The sequence below is a fragment of the Paramisgurnus dabryanus genome, chromosome 2 (genome assembly GCF_030506205.2).
Source record: "Paramisgurnus dabryanus chromosome 2, PD_genome_1.1, whole genome shotgun sequence".
Lineage (NCBI taxonomy): Eukaryota > Metazoa > Chordata > Actinopteri > Cypriniformes > Cobitidae > Paramisgurnus > Paramisgurnus dabryanus.
The window spans coordinates 47,290,995-47,308,930 of NC_133338.1; the positions used below are offsets into that span (position 1 = coordinate 47,290,995).

At 36.8% G+C, this 17,936-nt stretch overlaps 1 protein-coding gene across 6 annotated transcripts in view; it reads left to right on the forward strand.

The window, feature by feature from the left end:
• The window catches only part of kcnip4a (potassium voltage-gated channel interacting protein 4a), a 205,733-nt gene that overhangs the window by 145,033 nt on the left and 42,764 nt on the right, over window positions 1-17,936 (forward strand). The window contains exon 1 of one of the 6 annotated variants that reach the window (XM_065288909.2): window positions 7,907-8,059. The exons of the other annotated variants lie outside the window; for them this stretch is intronic. Coding sequence (XP_065144981.1) covers window positions 7,957-8,059 — 103 coding nt within the window. The 5' untranslated portion in view covers window positions 7,907-7,956. Of the gene's footprint in view, window positions 1-7,906; window positions 8,060-17,936 lie in introns of those variants that run through there. 6 annotated transcript variants of the gene reach the window in all.

Sequence of the window (17,936 nt, forward strand, 5' to 3'; positions counted from 1 at the left end):
ATCACACTTCAAGCCACAAGTAAAACGGTCCAACCCCCGTGTCTCTATGATGTTCTGAAGCGGAGATATAAGGCTTTGTTTATTCCGTTGCTAGGGTACTAAGTTTGGTTGCTAGGGAGAAAATTGGCATCCCATAATGATTACACGTCAAACCACAAGAAAAACGGTCCAACCCCTGTGTCTCTACGATGTTCAGATCCAGAGATATAAGGCTTTGTTTATTATGTTGCTAGGGTCTTCATATTTTGTTGCTAGGGGCGTGGCTTAAAACCTCAATAAGAATCCTAAGAGACTGATTGGATGCCTGAGTAAAATGAGCCCACCCCTATGTCTCTATGACACTCTGGTGCAAAGATATCCATCTGGGCTTTTTATAATGGTAGTCTATGGGAGATGTTGCTAGGGTACCCAAAATTGTTGCTAGGGGCGTGGCTTAATAGCTCTGGGGTGATCCTAAGAGACTGATTGGATGCTTGAGTAAAATGAGCCCACCCCCATGTCTCTAAGACCCTCTAAAGTGAAGATATTCCATCTGGGACGCTTTTATTCCCTTTTATGGGCATGTTTCCTGCCCCATTATAAGTCAATGGGAAATTTTGGGGGCCTCTTACACCCCAGGGGTACAGCTTACACCCCATTGTGAGGTATGTTCTTACACAGCCTGTCAGCCTCCTTAAATGTGGTAAGCCACAAGTTTCTACAAGTTTCTCACTCGCAGCTTTGACCCGTCAAAGTTTGTCTCAATGTTAAGTCAATGGAAATTTTGGGGTGTTTCAGCGCCCCGTTTAGGAATTCGGAAGGTCCCATCAGTTAGAAAAGATATAGCACACCTCGTCAGATCAGACCGAAAGTCTGTCCAAAGTTTGATGGCTGTAGCTTGAAAGCTCTAGGACGAGTTAGAGTTAGAAATTTTAGTCTCAGAAGAAAAGAAGAGGGAATAATAATAAGTTTAAGTGCAACAACAGTATGTTGGCTTTCTCAAGCCAACATAATAAATGCAATACAATGGCACTACTTTATTTAAAGCGGACGGAGTGCGAGCCTTAACTTAAGAAGATGACCGTCATTTTTTACCTGTCGGTTAAAATTACACTGTAAACATTAATTACAGCTTTAACTTGGCAAATAACCAAGGTATAAGCGGGATAATCCACGGCTAGCCATGCATTAAAGGGTTTTAATGCACTTCGCAGAGGCAACCACCCTCCGCTACGCGTCGGGTGGTTCTTCGCCTCTACGTCGTGCATTAAAACCCTTTAATGCATGGCTGGCCGTGGATTATCCCTTACGTAAACAACTATAGCTACAGTTTAGTAAACATTTTTTATTGAGAATATAAAAAATATTCTGCATCCATTTTTAGGTGTGCCAGCTGCCACTGTGGGTGGCACGTCACACCCGTGGCTATGCCCCTGCATACAATATATCAAATGAAAAAACAGACCATCTGCTTTCAAACAAACTGGAAAAATATTGCAAAAAGTTTCATCCTATCTTCATTTGTTCTTTTTTATCACCTCTCAAATATGGGTGGGATTCTTCAAAAATGCCAAATTTTGAGCAAAAAGCTGAGATAAATGCATTTTTGTAAAGGACTTTTGTTAAAGACCAGATTCAGAACGATGATCAAAACATACAGAGTTTTTACTGTTTTTAAATACTGTTTTTAAGTGCTTTATAAATTAGGTAGGAGTGCCACGTAGTGAATAATAACGGAAATATAGACCCTTTTACAGCCCACATGATCAAATAGCCTGCATGTGCATTTTGGCAACAGAAGTGGTGTCATTCCCCAGTGGTTCTGACCTGTTATCAAAACGGTTTCCCAGCATCAAAACGTCTGGTTGTTCCCTTTGGTTGAACTAATATAATATACTTATATACGTATATATGTATCTGGCCACTTTATATTTGGGCATCTGATAACGTCTTCTATCCACTCCACTATAATACACAGATCTGGAAGTAGATAGAAAAAGTAGATTTTTTAAAATAACTTTCTCTGTCTGTGTTGCTTCACTGCTGATTCTTGCCATACTTCCGTTGCCAAACTGTGTGCGCATACGTTGCCACGTCACCATTGTCTACAAACAGTAAAAGGGTCTATAGATTGCTGTAAAAACTTCAGAGAAGCGTCATTGGCAGAGAAATTTTTCTCTTAATTGACGAGATAACTCATCAATGGTGGGCAAAGAGTTAAAGGTACACACACAAAAACAATGCGGTTCTTGCTCCCACCCAAATAGGGGCATTTTGGACATGCTATAACAAATGATCTGTGGCGTGAGCTGAAACTTTTAAGCTGAAACTTCACTCAAGGCACACCTGAGACTTTAATTCTAAGCCTTCTAAATCACATTTTATTTGTACTATTTCTTTCAAATGTAAATTTCCCCTTGAGACATTTAGTCTTTGTGTTTGCTTTTGTTCTGCACATGGTGAACATCCGTATGGTTATTGTTTTTCAAGGCCATGATTTTTCTTTGTCATTTTTCTTCCATTTTTTTTGTGTGTGTTTTATTTTGAACTAAACTCCATGTCTGCACACTCTAAGCAAAATAAAGGTGCTTCATGATGCCACAAAAGAACTATTTTGAGTTTCATAAAGAACATTTCTGTTTCACAAACGGTGCTAAAGGTACTACCTTTAATTGAATGGTCATTTGAGGAACCAAAAATGGTTCTTCTATGGCATTGCTGTGTACCTGTTTTTAAGAGTGCATCAGAGACCTTCACAAATGTGAACCTGATAATTCCATTACCTCCAAACCCTTTTCTTCTTTAAGTTCTTATGAACCTCAATACAAATCTATATTTTTCCAAATTCAAATGATTTTGTTAAACTTAATCACCTCATGTATAATGTAAATAAAGTAGTCTAAGAATGTTGTGGTTAAGTGCAGTCAAATTTGCATTTAAATTGGGGTGTGCTCAAGAGCCCTTTCTGTGCCTTGGTTGAAAGATTGCTTAAAATTTAAACCTTCTACATGGGACTTTCAAATGCATTTTATTAGAGAATTAAACTTGGGTCTTCATAGGGTTCAATGATGCCTTTAAATGACATGTTTGGCTTGTCAAGGTCTGCTATTATGTAAACAAGGGTCTTGCATGTTAAGATGTTGTTGCTTTGGGGATCTTCTTACCTTACAGCTCAGTAGTCTGCAAAATATTGTGTAGTAAAGCATGAAGAAATTACTGTCACAGGAAAAACTTTTATACTGTATATGCTATTATGATGCTTATCAACTATAAGGGGACTTTAAAAAGAGTTATTCCCGGCAAATTAACCAATTCTTTCTCATCTTTTTATAGTGTGTCAAATATTTTCAACCGTCCAGTGACAGCTTTTTAGCGTTTTTTTTCTGAGACGGATACAGGACAACAGATACAGCCAGTGGTCCTGAAAAATTTATTCACATAATTGCAGTGCCTGTTGCTTAGCAATAGTACAGAAATGGCAGCAGACATAAAATAATGTTCTTGCAATTACCTATTTTGGCCACCTGGGGGAGACAAAGTTCTGTTGGACCACAAACTTATCTTCAGTGTTGTGTTTGTTTTGGATTCCTGTCCTGTTTCTGTTCTAAAGTTCACTTAATTTTCATACACTTTTCATACACTTTTATTTACATTTGTAGGTATCATTGTAACTCAATGCAGAGTCATGACATCTTATTTTCAAATGAAAAAAATAATAAAGATGTATTAAGTTGCTTGTGGTCTAGCAGTATGATGGAGGACATTCATTACTTTCAACACTCCATAGACCGTCTTTTTACAGGCTCATATATCAAGTGTTAACAATCCAACACTAAGCTGATTAGGGACCATAGAGGGGGAATAATTAATTTTTGTCTCATCTATCTAAATGTCCTGTTTGTGAATCTGTCTCTGATGTGGCTGCTTGAGCTGGTAGTGCAGTTTTGCCGTTAAGCGTAGTTTAGAGTATTAATGCTAGTTAATGTTTTAAAGGTGCAATGTGTACATTTTAAAAGAATCTATTGACAGAAATGCAATATAATATACAGAACTATATTATCGGTGGTGTAAAGATCTTACATAATAACGGTATTATTTTTATTACCTTATGAGCTGTTTTTATCTACATACACCACGGGTCCCCTTACATGGAAGTCGCCATTTTGCGCCGCCATGCTTCTACAGAAGCCCTAAACGAACAAACTTCTTAGACGATGTAGTCTTATACGATGACATGTTGTCCTTTGGCAGCTATCGCAGGGTGAGTGGTGGACTAAGCCGTTGCTGCAATTCACAACCTCACCTTTAGATGTCACTAAAATCTACACAGTGCACCTTTAAATTAAAGTCATTATACATTTTTACCAATTAAGAACCTAAAGATTGTCTACGGTTCTACCTTTAACTCTTTCCCCACCATTGACGAGTTATCTTGTTGAGAAAACATTTGCATGAAAAACGAGTGTAATCTGTAATACTGCAATTATCCACTAGATGGAGTTCTCTGAAGCAAAACATTATTTATAAATTTTACACTGCGTTTATGTTTTGATAATCGTTCTGAATCTGATCTCTGAACAAATTTCCTTTACAAAAATGCTAATATTTCAGCTTTTAGCTAAAAAATTATTTTTGAAGAAAATACCCATATTTAGGAGTTTTCAAGCAGAGAAAATAATATAAATAGGATGAAAAGTTTTTTTCCCGATTTGTGTTTTTGTTTGCTTGTTTATTGTTTGTTTGAAAGCAGAGGGTCTGTTTTTTCATTTGATATTTGTATGTTTATATATTTTTAGAAGACAATTTCCTGGATTTTTTTACTTTTGTGAAAATCAGAAAAAAGCAACTTTTCAAAAAAAAAAAAAAAAAAACAGGCTGGTGGGGAATGAGTCCATATAACAGTCCAAATTCAGACAACATTATATTCACCAAGTATTGTTGTGCTAACTTTAACAAACATTTGTCAGTCTGTGACCTTGCGGTTTTCAGGACGGAAACTCATGAAAATGTAATCATGGTGTGATCGTAGCATTGACCTCTATGTAGTAGTGTCCATGCTGCCGCTGTCATTAGGGTCCTATCTGTTACCATTTTATTTGTGGCAGCCGAGATCCCTCTAAATATAGCTCAGGCCACTGACGGCTGCCTTTGTGTGTCTCGTGCGTGTGTTATATCTGAGAAGCAGATTTCTTTCTTTCTCACCTGTGTAAAGTGAAGGGGGGTGTGAATGGAGGATTCACACATGGGCATATTGTGTGCATCTCTGTCTCTCTTACTTATGTATAGGTGTCTTTGTTGCTTGTGTTTCTATGGAGACGATGCTTTTGAAAAATCTTGATTTGTTGATCTGTGCTTCAAGCCTGCTGAATGACTTTAAATAACACAGCGCGTATGTTAATGTAGGCCAGTACGCCGATGTAGCATACCTGAGCACAATGGGAGTAATCATTAAATATATTGGGTGCTCATGGGGCAATCAGAGTCTGGTTGTGCTAATCTGCAATCTCAGCAAGTGCTCTTAACGGCACATGATTGGCTATGTTGGAAATTACTATGCTAGTTATAGGATGTGTATTGAAAACTTTCTATAACTTAATGCTTTATACTTAGTTTTTTTTTTTTTACTAAAAATTGAACTCAGAATTCTTCTTAATACATGGTATATATAATGACTTGCAATAGATGTCATTTCACCATCTGTTAAAGGGATAGTTCACCCAAAAATGAAAATAATTTCATTAATGGCTCACCATCATGTCGTTCCAAACTTGTAAGACCTCCGTTCATCTTCCGAACACAGTTAAAGATATTTTAGATTTAGTTCGAGAGCTTGTTGACCCTTCATTGAAAATCTACGTACGGTACTGTCCATGTCCAGAAAGGTAATAAAAACATCATCAAAGTAGTCCATGTGACATCAGTGGGTCAGTTAGAATGTGTTAAAGCATCGAAAATACATTTTGGTCCAAAAATAACAAAAATTACGACTTTCAGCATTGTCTTCTCTTCCGCGTCTGTTGTGAAGCGCATGCGTGAGACTAAAGTCACGTGACTGCAGTGACGCGGATGACGTATGATGTGGCTGATGTGTTATCTGGTGCGCCCCAGCAGTTTTTTTGGTGTGCCCGGGCTTCGTTTACAGTCTAAGGGAGACGCACGCTGTAAGTTTGAAAAAAAAAAAAAAAAAAAAAAAACACGTCACTGCAGTCACGTGACTTTAGTTTGGAACGACATGAGGGTGAGTCATTAATGGCATTATTTTCCTTTTTGGGTGAACTATCCCTTTAAGTAGACCTGATAGAGTTAACCACTTCTAGCAAAAATACACTTGAAATTGTTTACATGTTGTTTTTGTCAAAATACCTTACAAAATGTATGATATTCCTTCATGCACTATCAGGTGCAAAACTACGTTTTCTGTCGCTGGGGGTACTCTAAGGCCTGGAGTATAGTATGTTTTTTACATGCACGAGAACGTACACGCACTGTCGAAAGCACAACTTGCAAAGCATTGTTTATTTGACTTGTACGTTTATACAAACGTTTGACGCATGTGCATTGCGACAAAATGCAACGTATCTTATGAGTCTGAACTATGAGTGCAATGTACATGGGGTTTCAAAAATCTGGCAGTGCGCATACAGTTCGCTCGCACTTTTCTGATGACGAAAATTGCATCATGCCCATACTTCGGCCTTTACAGGTACACAACACATAATACAATGTTGTACATTTTTGGGTACATTACTTTACTTTAAGGACTTATTCTGTAACTATAAAGGTACATTTAAATGTTTTTTACCCTTAACTCATTCCCCGCCAGCCATTTTTTGAAAAGTTGCCCATCAGCATTTTTTGTGATTTTTCACAAAAGTTTCAAAAAGGTACAAAAGCTCTCACTGGGACAGTACCCTTTAAAAAGGTACTATTATGTACCATTTAGGCACCTTTATGTACTTATATGCACTCTTTAGGTACAAATATATACTTTTTGAAAATGTACCATCCCAGTGATGGGACAGCTTATGTACCTTTGTTCTGACAATGTAAGCTACTAAAGGATTTTAATACCCCCCCCCCAAAAAAAAACTAGGATTTAATGTCCAAAAATAGCTGAATAAATCACTATTTACTGTCATTGTGACCTCGCCGTTTCTGGCAATTATGTGAGAGGCGGCAAACCTTGTTCAGTTTAATAGAAACAATACACCTTCATTAGCGGACAAATCAAAAGGCCTCTTGTTCTAATCAAATCACCCACCGTAATGTGATTAAAGCCATTCGAAAAAAGACAAATAACCATTTTACAACAATCACTCAACCTCTAGAGCAACTGCTTCGAATTATTCACGTGAATGACGGGGATACCTTTACATTTATAACACCTCATCTGAATAATAAAAATGTTTTTGTTGCTCTCTCGTCATCTCCTCAGTGATAATGTCAAGAAAACAAAACAAAACCGGGACACACAAAGCCTTGCTCACAATATTCCAGGAATAAACTCATTGTGTACCGTTGGGTCTTTACTTTCGTGGATACAAAACCGGTTTCCTTGACAACATGTGGTCTGTGTGTCATTGCCCAGAGGTTTTCCAAGCCTCGGATGGACACATGCTGCTTTTGTATGAAGATGAGTTTTACGGGCCTTCAACTGTGCGTGCACGTCAGGTGTCGCGGTATCTACAGAAGAACATCTGTCTGACTAAGATAACTGTGACCAGCTCTGCATCTATGACTTTTATAATGTTTATCATTCCATATTTCCTTCCCAGTTTCCTTTATTGCCATGTTTTGATTTCCTCTCTGTTCCCTCCTTCTCCCATGATTTTTTGTCTCTTCTTTTAATTTCACTCTCCGCCCCCTCGGCTCTCATCTCCTCTGTTCTGTGTACGAAGAATCAGACTCTTTGAATGATGTTAGAGGCAGAGCTCTCTGTCCAGTGCAGCGGTCAGAACATGACCTGACCCAGACAACATGATCAACCTGGAGGGGCTGGAGATGATCGCCGTCCTGGTTGTGGTTGTTGTGTTTGTTAAGGTTTTGGAACAGTTTGGACTTTTAGAGGCAAACTATGATGGTAAGAAATTTTTATTGGTTGGTGGATTAACATTGTTTGTTTTATTTTGATCAGCTTTGTTTAAACTGTATGTATACAGTCAGGTAATGTACTGTAGATCCTTAAAAAATTATTGTAGCTTTAGTAGATTACTTTTGGCAAAACAGAGGTTACAATGTTGCACCTTGTAAAATTTAGAGCAAAGCGTGCAGTTAATAGGACGGCAACAGTGTGGATGTGGAAAAGATTTGAAATGAAAGGTAATCCTAACGCAGTTAAACAGCAGCATTTGATAGCAGGTGTTTTTCTGAAACACTCACAGATCTGTTCTTTGTAGGTCTGGTGCTTATAAAATATTATTGTGGTAATCAATAATAAGAAATAAATTGATGTTATTCTTTTTTACAATGAGGAAAGTTCTCAGCTGTGCAAGATATTTATGAAAAAGATTTTTAAGTGGTTTAACTATTGAACTTTATTTGATATTGGAAAATGTTGATAGTAAAACACAATGAAATGTTGAGACCTTGAAATCTGTTACCGCCGTAAGGCTGTAAAGACAGAATTGGTTATTTTATAAACTTAAAAAAAAAAGTTTTTTTCTGAGAATACTTTTTAAAAAGATTTGTTTTAATAAGACAGTGTTACTACTCATAGTTTCTGTAATACTTTTTAACTAAAGTAATATGAAGAGTTCCAAAAAGCAATAAATCCATTTTGACTAATTAACATGCTGGATATCTTTTTAATACTGATCTGATACAATACTGATTTTGGTTGTAACTAATAAAAAAAGGCATTTATTGTGTTTTGGAATCAAACTCTTCATATGTAGGTTGACTTGTTGGCTCTCTGCCTCATGAGGCAATACGCTTGTTCGACTTCATGCGGCAAATAAGGGACAATGCAATGGCGAATAAGGGACAGACTGTTCAATAGATCATGTTTTGTCACTATGTTGTCTCAGATGATGATGTTTTTGTGCTGTGGCGGCAACCGTAGCTTTACTGTGCGTTTCGAAAGTGAGGGTGAACTGTGGAATGAGCCATTGGTTGCGATACACAATCTCACCACTAGATGCCTCTAAAAATCTACACAGTGCACCTTTAAGTTATTTTAAATGTATGATGGGAAGGAATTTATGTGTCCTTTATTCTGTAAAACCATTTTGTGTAACATGATACATTTATTTTACTTGTGCTTTTTAAAGTTCCATGACATTTCAAAGATGATTTAAAACTGTAAAACATCATTAATTTTTTTATTATTTTATTAAGTGTGATTAGCGCTCAGCGGTATCGCACAGAGTTCTGTAAGTTAGTAAGTGAGACTACAGACAAACAGTATATGAGATCTTGGTCTGCTTCTGTGCTGCTCTGCCATTCCTAGTTTTATTTAGTTTAGCTGGAACTGTAGATCCGGATAAAAAAGTACAATCTCTTTCTTATAACCTTTATTGTTACCAAACACATTCATGTGATTGTGTTGACTGTTTGTTTCTAGTTTGATCTGTTTCAAACATTGCATTTACTGTACTAACCCCCTTAATGACAATTCAGGAAAGATCTAATGAGAATTTACTGTAAAGCACATTTGACAGAAAGTGATGCATGTCCTTTATTAGGAGGCCAAATTGAGTGTAAAAAGTCACATGACTTCCTAGAAATTATATATGATATTTTTCTTTATTCTCTAAAGAAAAAACTTTTTAGGATACAAATACTGTATCACATGTTTGTTTGGCCAATGTCATTGCATTATAAACAGAAATTCATGCTTATCATTTATTTTGTGTTGGAATATGTTGAACAAACGAAGGCTAGTTAGTTGCTTACAGTAACATTGATGAATAATCTGTTGTGTATAGATCAAGCTAATGGCGCAGCCGCAGGTACAGTGCATTATTTAAATAAATTGATTGATGGCAAAAATCCTATACTGAAAACCATCCAATATCCACTAGTGTTTATGTTGATTTATAATTCATATTTATTTACTTGGTAAAATGTTAAAATCATATTTAATTTAAAGGGAGACTGCTCTTTTTTTGAAAATATGCTTATTTTCCAGCTCCCCTGGAGTTAAACAATTAAGTTTTATCGTTTAGGAATCCATTCAGTTGATCTCCGGGTCTGGCTGTACCACTTTTAGCATAGCTTAGCACAATTCATTGAATCTGATTAGACCATTAGCATCGCACTAAAAAAATAACCAAAGAGTTTCAATATTTTTCTAATTCCTTGACTCTTCTGTAGTTACATCGTGTACTAAGACAGACGGAAAATTAAAAGTTGGGATTTTCTAGGCAGATATGGCTAGGAACTTTATCCTATTTCGGCGTAATAATCAAGGACTTTGCTGCCGTACCATGGCTGCAGCAAGCGCAATGATATTATGCAGTCCCCAGCTATTGAAAGGTACCAAGGGGACTATTTTCGGGTACTGCATAATATCAAAACTCTTTGGTTATTTTTTAGCGCGATGCTAATGGATTAATCAGATTCAATGGATTGTGCTAAACTATGCTAAAAGTGGTACCGCCAGACCCGGAGATTGGCTGAATGGAGCTGGAAAATGAGCATACATCTATTTTCCAGAAAAGTGTAGTGTCCCTTTAAATGATTCATCACATCAGGAAGACACACCTTTGATTTATCTAAATATCTCATGTTGTATTTTCCTAGAGCAAGGTTGTGCTCTCACTGACATGCAGTTAAAAATAGATGCTTTTCACAGTCGGATGCAAAATAGCTCCTTTCACCCAAGTCACCTCCTCTCTGTTAGACTGACAGTGATTGACAGCGGTGTGCCACCAAATGACACACGCATGATATCAGAGGAGATGAGAGCAAAGATGACAGATGTGACAGGCTTTTAAATAGAGCCGGAAATTGATGATGGATTGCATTTTGTAATTGTAATAAATTATACATTAAAATAAGCGCTTATGACCCTAACAGTAATGGAAGTTTGACTGATTCTGTAATCTGACAAGAAGAAAAATGCATATTTGCATTTACACCCTTAAAATTTGAAAACATGTGACAACACACATTCAACAGGGAGCATCAAACAAGTCTGTCATGCTATTGAAGTGTTAAAGCATGGGGTTTCGAATAGCATGGTCAGGTTAGCCCATGTGTAAATCAGTGTGAAACCAAATGCTCACACATAGGCACAAATGAGTCTCACAACAGGCCCGAGATCACTGCTTGCTAGACCATCTGCTTTCCTGCAGTGTGTCCTGTTGGATATGCTTCACATATGTACTGTAATATAAATAGAGACTGTTACTGTATTTGTGATTATAGGAGCAAGAAACATTTATCCACTGTTTGTTACATTGTTAAATACAATGCAATGAGACATTATAAGATTAAAGAGATTTCTTGCAGTGATTTCATTGAGCCACCTGGCGGCATCACAGTCGTACGTTTTATTTTGTTGTGCGTCATAGAAATTTAATGCATCTTAAGACTCATCTAAAATCACTCCTCATCTTCTGCTTTTCATTTGCTGGTAACATGTTCTCAAACCTGAAATAATTGTAAGATAATGCACACTTTGAGAAAAATAGGTTGGCATATTTTACACGTGAATAGCCAATTTCACTGCATAAAATTGTATTTTAAGATTATGGTTTTGATTTACAATCACAGGGTGAAATAAGAAAGTTAACATGGGTGAAAGCCCAAAGTAATTTTACATCACATCATGTTATTATGTTTTTTTTTTTTTTTTTGCAGCTCAAACAGATTTTATCACAATAATAGACCCTAGGTGTGAAGTGTGTGGGCGCAGGTGTGTTTTTGCAGTTTGGGATTGTTTGGGTGATTAAAGTTTACAGTAGTTTACACATAATTGCACTTTATATACATCATTGAAGTAGTAACACCGTTAAACTCGAGTTTGAATACAGACTTATAAATACTTTTTCAGAGACATCTGAAAAGCAGCAGTCAAGAGCAATTCATGTTTTGCTGTTTGTCATTTGGATATAAATTAGATAAAAAACAAATCAAAGCTGGACATCATTTTAAAGGCGGGGTGCACAATTTTTGAGTCGGGCCGAGTACCAAAACACACTTGTAGCAAATCAGCAGTAAGGGGCGTGTCTACGAACTGACATCATTGCCTGGGTTGCATATGTGTGGGGTCTGTCTATCAAAAGAAGGTCCAGTTTCTATTAGCGTAGGGGCGTGTTTGTTTAGGTGATTTCAAATGTCAACACTGGCTGTCAGAGATCGTGCACCCCACCTTTAAGTATTATTATCAGTTAACAATGTTTCTATTCTGCCTAGTTTGCTGTCTGAGCAATTTTTTTTATTAATGGGGTCATACTTGTTGTTCAGTTCGTTTGGTTTAGTTGGTCTGGACCAAAAATTTGGTCTGGACGAATTTTATGCGACAGAAGTCTGATCATCCACAATAACAATGCTGCATGCTGGAGTAAACATGCTTATTTTATGCGGCTTTATGTGGAGGTATTATTAACAGACCTCATGAAGATATTTTACTATCACCAAACATTTTTAAACCTCTCCGTTGCTCCACGTTTGCCCTCTGCTCATTTTGTTTATGCATACACCGCTAATCCCGCTGTAAAATCCACGCTGTTGCGTCTTTATATACATTTTATATATACATAAAAAATATACCTAAATAAAAATTTTCTTAAATTCAAACATGTAGGTTCTATGTGTGTATTTACAGTCTTGTTCAAAATAATAGCAGTACAATGTGACTAACCAGAATAATCAAGGTTTTTAGTATATTTTGTATTGCTACGTGGCAAACCAGTAGGTTCAGTAGATTCTCAGAAAACAAACAAGACCCAGCATTCATGATATGCACGCTCTTAAGGCTGTGCAATTGGGCAATTAGTTGAAAGGGGTGTGTTCAAAAAAATTCAAAACTATTTTGTACAAAAAAATTTTTTCTGGGATTTAGCAATCCTGTGAATCACTAAACTAATATTTAGTTGAATGACCACAGTTTTTTAAAACTGCTTGACATCTGTGTGGCATGGAGTCAACCAACTTGTGGCACCTCTCAGCTGTTATTCCACTCCATGATTCTTTAACAACATTCCACAATTCATTCACATTTCTTGGTTTTGCTTCAGAAACAGCATTTTTGATATCACCCCACAAGTTCTCAATTGGATTAAGGTCTGGAGATTGGGCTGGCCACTCCATAACATTAATTTTGTTGGTTTGGAACCAAGACTTTGCCCGTTTACTAGTGTGTTTTGGGTCATTGTCTTGTTGAATCAACCATTTCAAGGGCATGTCCTCTTCAGCATAGGGCAACATGACCTCTTCAAGTATTTTAACATATGCAAACTGATCCATGATCCCTGGTATGCGATAAATAGGCCCAACACCATAGTAGGAGAAACATGCCCATATCATGATGCTTGCACCTCCATGCTTCACTGTCTTCACTGTGTACTGTGGCTTGAATTCAGAGTTTGGGGGTCATCTCACAAACTGCCTGTGGCCCTTGGACCCAAAAAGAACAATTTTACTCTCATCAGTCCACAAAATGTTCCTCCATTTCTCTTTAGGCCAGTTGATGTGTTCTTTGGCAAATTGTAACCTCTTCTGCACATGCCTTTTTTTAACAGAGGGACTTTGCGGGGGATTCTTGAAAATAGATTAGCTTCACACAGACGTCTTCTAACTGTCACAGTACTTACAGGTAACTCCAGACTGTCTTTGATCATCCTGGAGGTGATCATTGGCTGAGCCTTTGCCATTCTGGTTATTCTTCTATCCATTTTGATGGTTGTCCTCCGTTTTCTTCCACGTCTCTCTGGTTTTGCTCTCTATTTTAAGGCATTGGAGATCATTTTAGCTGAACAGCCTATCATTTTTTTGCACCTCTTTATAGGTTTTTCCCCTCTCCAATCAACTTTTTAATCAAAGTACGCTGTTCTTCTGAACCATGTCTTGAACGACCCATTTTCCTCAGCTTTCAAATGCATGTTCAACAAGTGTTGGCTTCATCCTTAAATAGGGGCCACCTGATTCACACCTGTTTCTTCACAAAATTGATGACCTCAGTGATTGAATGCCACACTGCTATTTTTTTGAACACACCCCTTTCAACTAATTCAACTAATTGCCCAATTGCACAGCCTTAAGAGCGTGCATATCATGAATGCTGGGTCTCATTTGTTTTCTGAGAATCTACTGAACCTACTGGTAACTTGCTGGCCACGTAGCAATAAAAAATACTAAAAACCTTGATTATTCTGGTTAGTCACATTGTACTGCTATTATTTTGAACAAGACTGTATAAATACATAATATATACACACATGACACACACATATATTATGCAAACACAAATTTTGATTTTGTATGTGAATAATCCCGATTAATCTTTTGACAGCCCTAGTCTTTTTCTGTACAGTACACTGTAAAAAATTGTTGGTTCAACTTTAAAAAGTAAGTTACTGAGTAGCCATAAAACTATTCAACTTAAAAATATTAGTTGACAACAACTTTTTACTTTTTGAGTCAACTAGTAATTTTAAGTTGAATGAACCAGGTAACTTACTTTTTTTAAATTGAACCAACATTTTTTTGACCAACTTCCACAAGTGACAAAATAAAAATGATCTTGACATTTAAAAACTACACTGTAAAAAATTATTTGCTCAGATTTAAGTCATTTCAACTTACTTTTATGACTTTTTTTTCAACTATACACTCTAAAAATGGCTGGGTTATTTTTGACCCATATTGGGTAATTATTGGACAGAACTAGTGCTGCACAATTAATTGCATCACAATCGCAATCGCGATGTCAGCCTGTGCGATTAAATGACAGCAAAATGTTGCAATTATATTAAATAAATAAATGTGTGGACTTGTTAACACAAACTTTCTGATAACAGTTTGATGATTTTCCTTGCTGTTTAAAAAAAGAAAGAAAAACAAACAAAAAAAGGCAGTGTACGTGTGGCATGCACGTGTGTGGCATGCGTCGTCACTTGTGTGTGCGCAGCGCCGAAATACCAGAGTGAAGATGGATGCAGAGGAGATTGACAGTGATCTGGTAGCCAAAAAAAACTCTACTTCTGTTGTATGGCGGTATTTTGGATTTAGTATTACTGACACTGAGCAGTTGCTACATCACGTGGCAATACGAAAACATTTCTAGTTTTACAAATACACATTTTAGCATTATCACTAAACTGTGTGTGGATTTTCCTTAAAACCCATCAAGTTGACTCATGATACCATTTATAATCGCAACCGCACATCGCAATATTAGCATCAATAACCGCAATGGGAAAAATTACTCAAATCGTGCAGCCCTAGACAGAACACACCGCTAAAAATTACCCTGTGCTGGGTTAAAAGTGACCCAATGTTGGGTTGTTGTTATGCATCCATGGGGTATAATAATAACCCAGCATTGGGTCAATTTTTAACCCAGCACGTGTTCTATCCAATATTTACCCATTATGGGTCAAAAATAACCCATCCATTTTTAGAATCTATTTTATAAGTTGTAGCAACTCATCTCTTGTCAAAATAAATAATAGTGAGTTGACATGACTTGTAAATCTGAGTTTATTCAACAAAAAATTAAGGCAGCAAAGATTTTTTACCACCTAGTACTGTCTGTATCCATAGTGACAACAAAATGATGAAATGAAATAGGATGGCATGTCATTTCAAATATTTATAATCAGCTCCTATGGCAGATTGGTTGGGATGCTTACCATTTTTATTCACTTACATTTACGAATTTGGCAGTTAATTTTATCGAAAGCGACTTGTCTTGCAGTGCATTCAAGTTTTTATTGTTTTAAAAAAAAATTTGTTTCCATAGCTCAGACATTGCGTGAGCAACACAAAGGTCATGGGGACACACATAATGATGTATAAATGCACATTAAGTCCCTGGATAAAAGTATCTGCCAAAATGCATGAATGTTATATAAAAGTGTGTTCAGACTTTAGAGATTTTTGATGGAGATGCAGTGCTCAACCAACTGATCTGCATGGTGCTCAATATTTAATGTCAATAATTTGCCACAGTAAATAATGCATTATCTCATTTAGTTGCTTTTTGTAATACCGATTCATTTTAACATTGTGTAAATCTATTCTTTGGCAGTCAGATGGAAATACTGTTCACTGTTATCAGACAAACATCCTTGTCCTTCTGCCCATTGTGAGCAGCTTTATTCACCATATCAGCATGCAAACAGTGCAGTGGAGCACAAAACCTCACACACCCCTATCAAATATCAGTTTAACCACAATGGTTTGCTTATCTCACGATTGGTTGGCATCATTTTCCTGGGTGTAAATCCTCCTTGAGTCTGCTTGAATTGGAGACAGGCAGAGGATCCCAGTTTAAGTCCCTGCAAAATATTGTGTGGAGATTTTAACAAGTAGCTTTATACACACACATGGTTTGGAGAGCAGATAAGTGGCACAGGTGACAGCACAGGTACCCAGGCTCTGGATTTTGTGTTTTTTAGGAAGGCAGAGGAAAACAGGTTTGATATATTCAGCAGTATTTAGGACAGCCACGGTTCACAAACTTTAATTACTTGAAATACATTTCACACATAATGCTTTCGGGAATTTGATTTTACTGCTTTCTACGGTAAATATTGGAAAGCAATGTTGCTTTGGATGGCATAGGAGATTTTGCCGGATAGCCTGAAATGAGTCCTGATTCTCAGCAATCCTCCAATTAGTTGACCTGTCAGATATCCCATGGCTTATCTTTGTTTAGTAGCAGCATTTCACATCATTTTAGCCTTTAACTTTATAAAGAATATCAAGTGAAATTTTTGTACAAAATGGATTGTGTTGAGGGTTGTTGGGAAAGTGATTCGTTTAGTTTTTCCTACAACGCCATTAGCTATTTCCTTACTGTATTATTCATTAGGTGTTTTTGTGTCTTTTGTGCTGTCACTCAGCAGCTTGTGTCACATTGGTGCAGAAGTTAAAAGGGCCTTCATACACAATTCAACAAGGAGTATCCTGACTCTTTTTTACATTATATAAGATTAAAATTGTTAGACATGGAAAAATAGTTTTCTTTCTTTTATTTAATCTTTGCATAACAAAATACATAAACTTACAGTTGACTTAAGGAAAAACAGGAGGAAAAAAAGTATTTGATGCATTAGCATTTTTATTAGTAAGGGAATTTCTAAGTGGTCTACACAAAATTTCCACCAAATGTAGCCATCAAGCCAAATATTGAATTCATACAAAGAAATCAGAACATTTAAGTATACAAGTTGAGTCATAATAAATAAAGTGAAATGACACTGGGAATAAGTTTTGAACACAAAGAGAACAAGGTGAAAAATGGCATAGAAAGCCAGAAGATCACCTGAAATCTGTCAGTATTGAGAGAAAAACCCTACCCCCTATCAGTACTAATTTATATCAGCTGCTTTAGTCCTAACTGATGGCCCATAAAAGCTTCTCATTACCCAGGAGGCACACAGGAAAGACTTCATGATGGGTAAAAGCAAAGAACTCTTTCAAGATCTTCGTAATCTTACCGTTGAAAAGCATTTTGATGGGAATGGTTATAGGTGCATTTCCAGAATGCAGAATGTTCCTGTGAGCACTGTAGGGGCCATTACCCAGAAATGGAAAGAGCATCACTTAAAGGGATAGTTCGGCCAAAAACGATATTAAACCCATGATTTACTCACCCCCAAGCTGTCCGAGTTGCATATGTCCATCGTTTTTCAGACAAACACATTTTCGGATATTTTAGAAAATATTTTAGATCTTTCTGTTGATTTAATGTAATGTTACGGGGTCCAGCAATAGTCCACGACCTTCAAGTCCAAAAAAAGTGCGTCCATCCTTCACAAATTAAATCCAAACGGCTCCAGGAT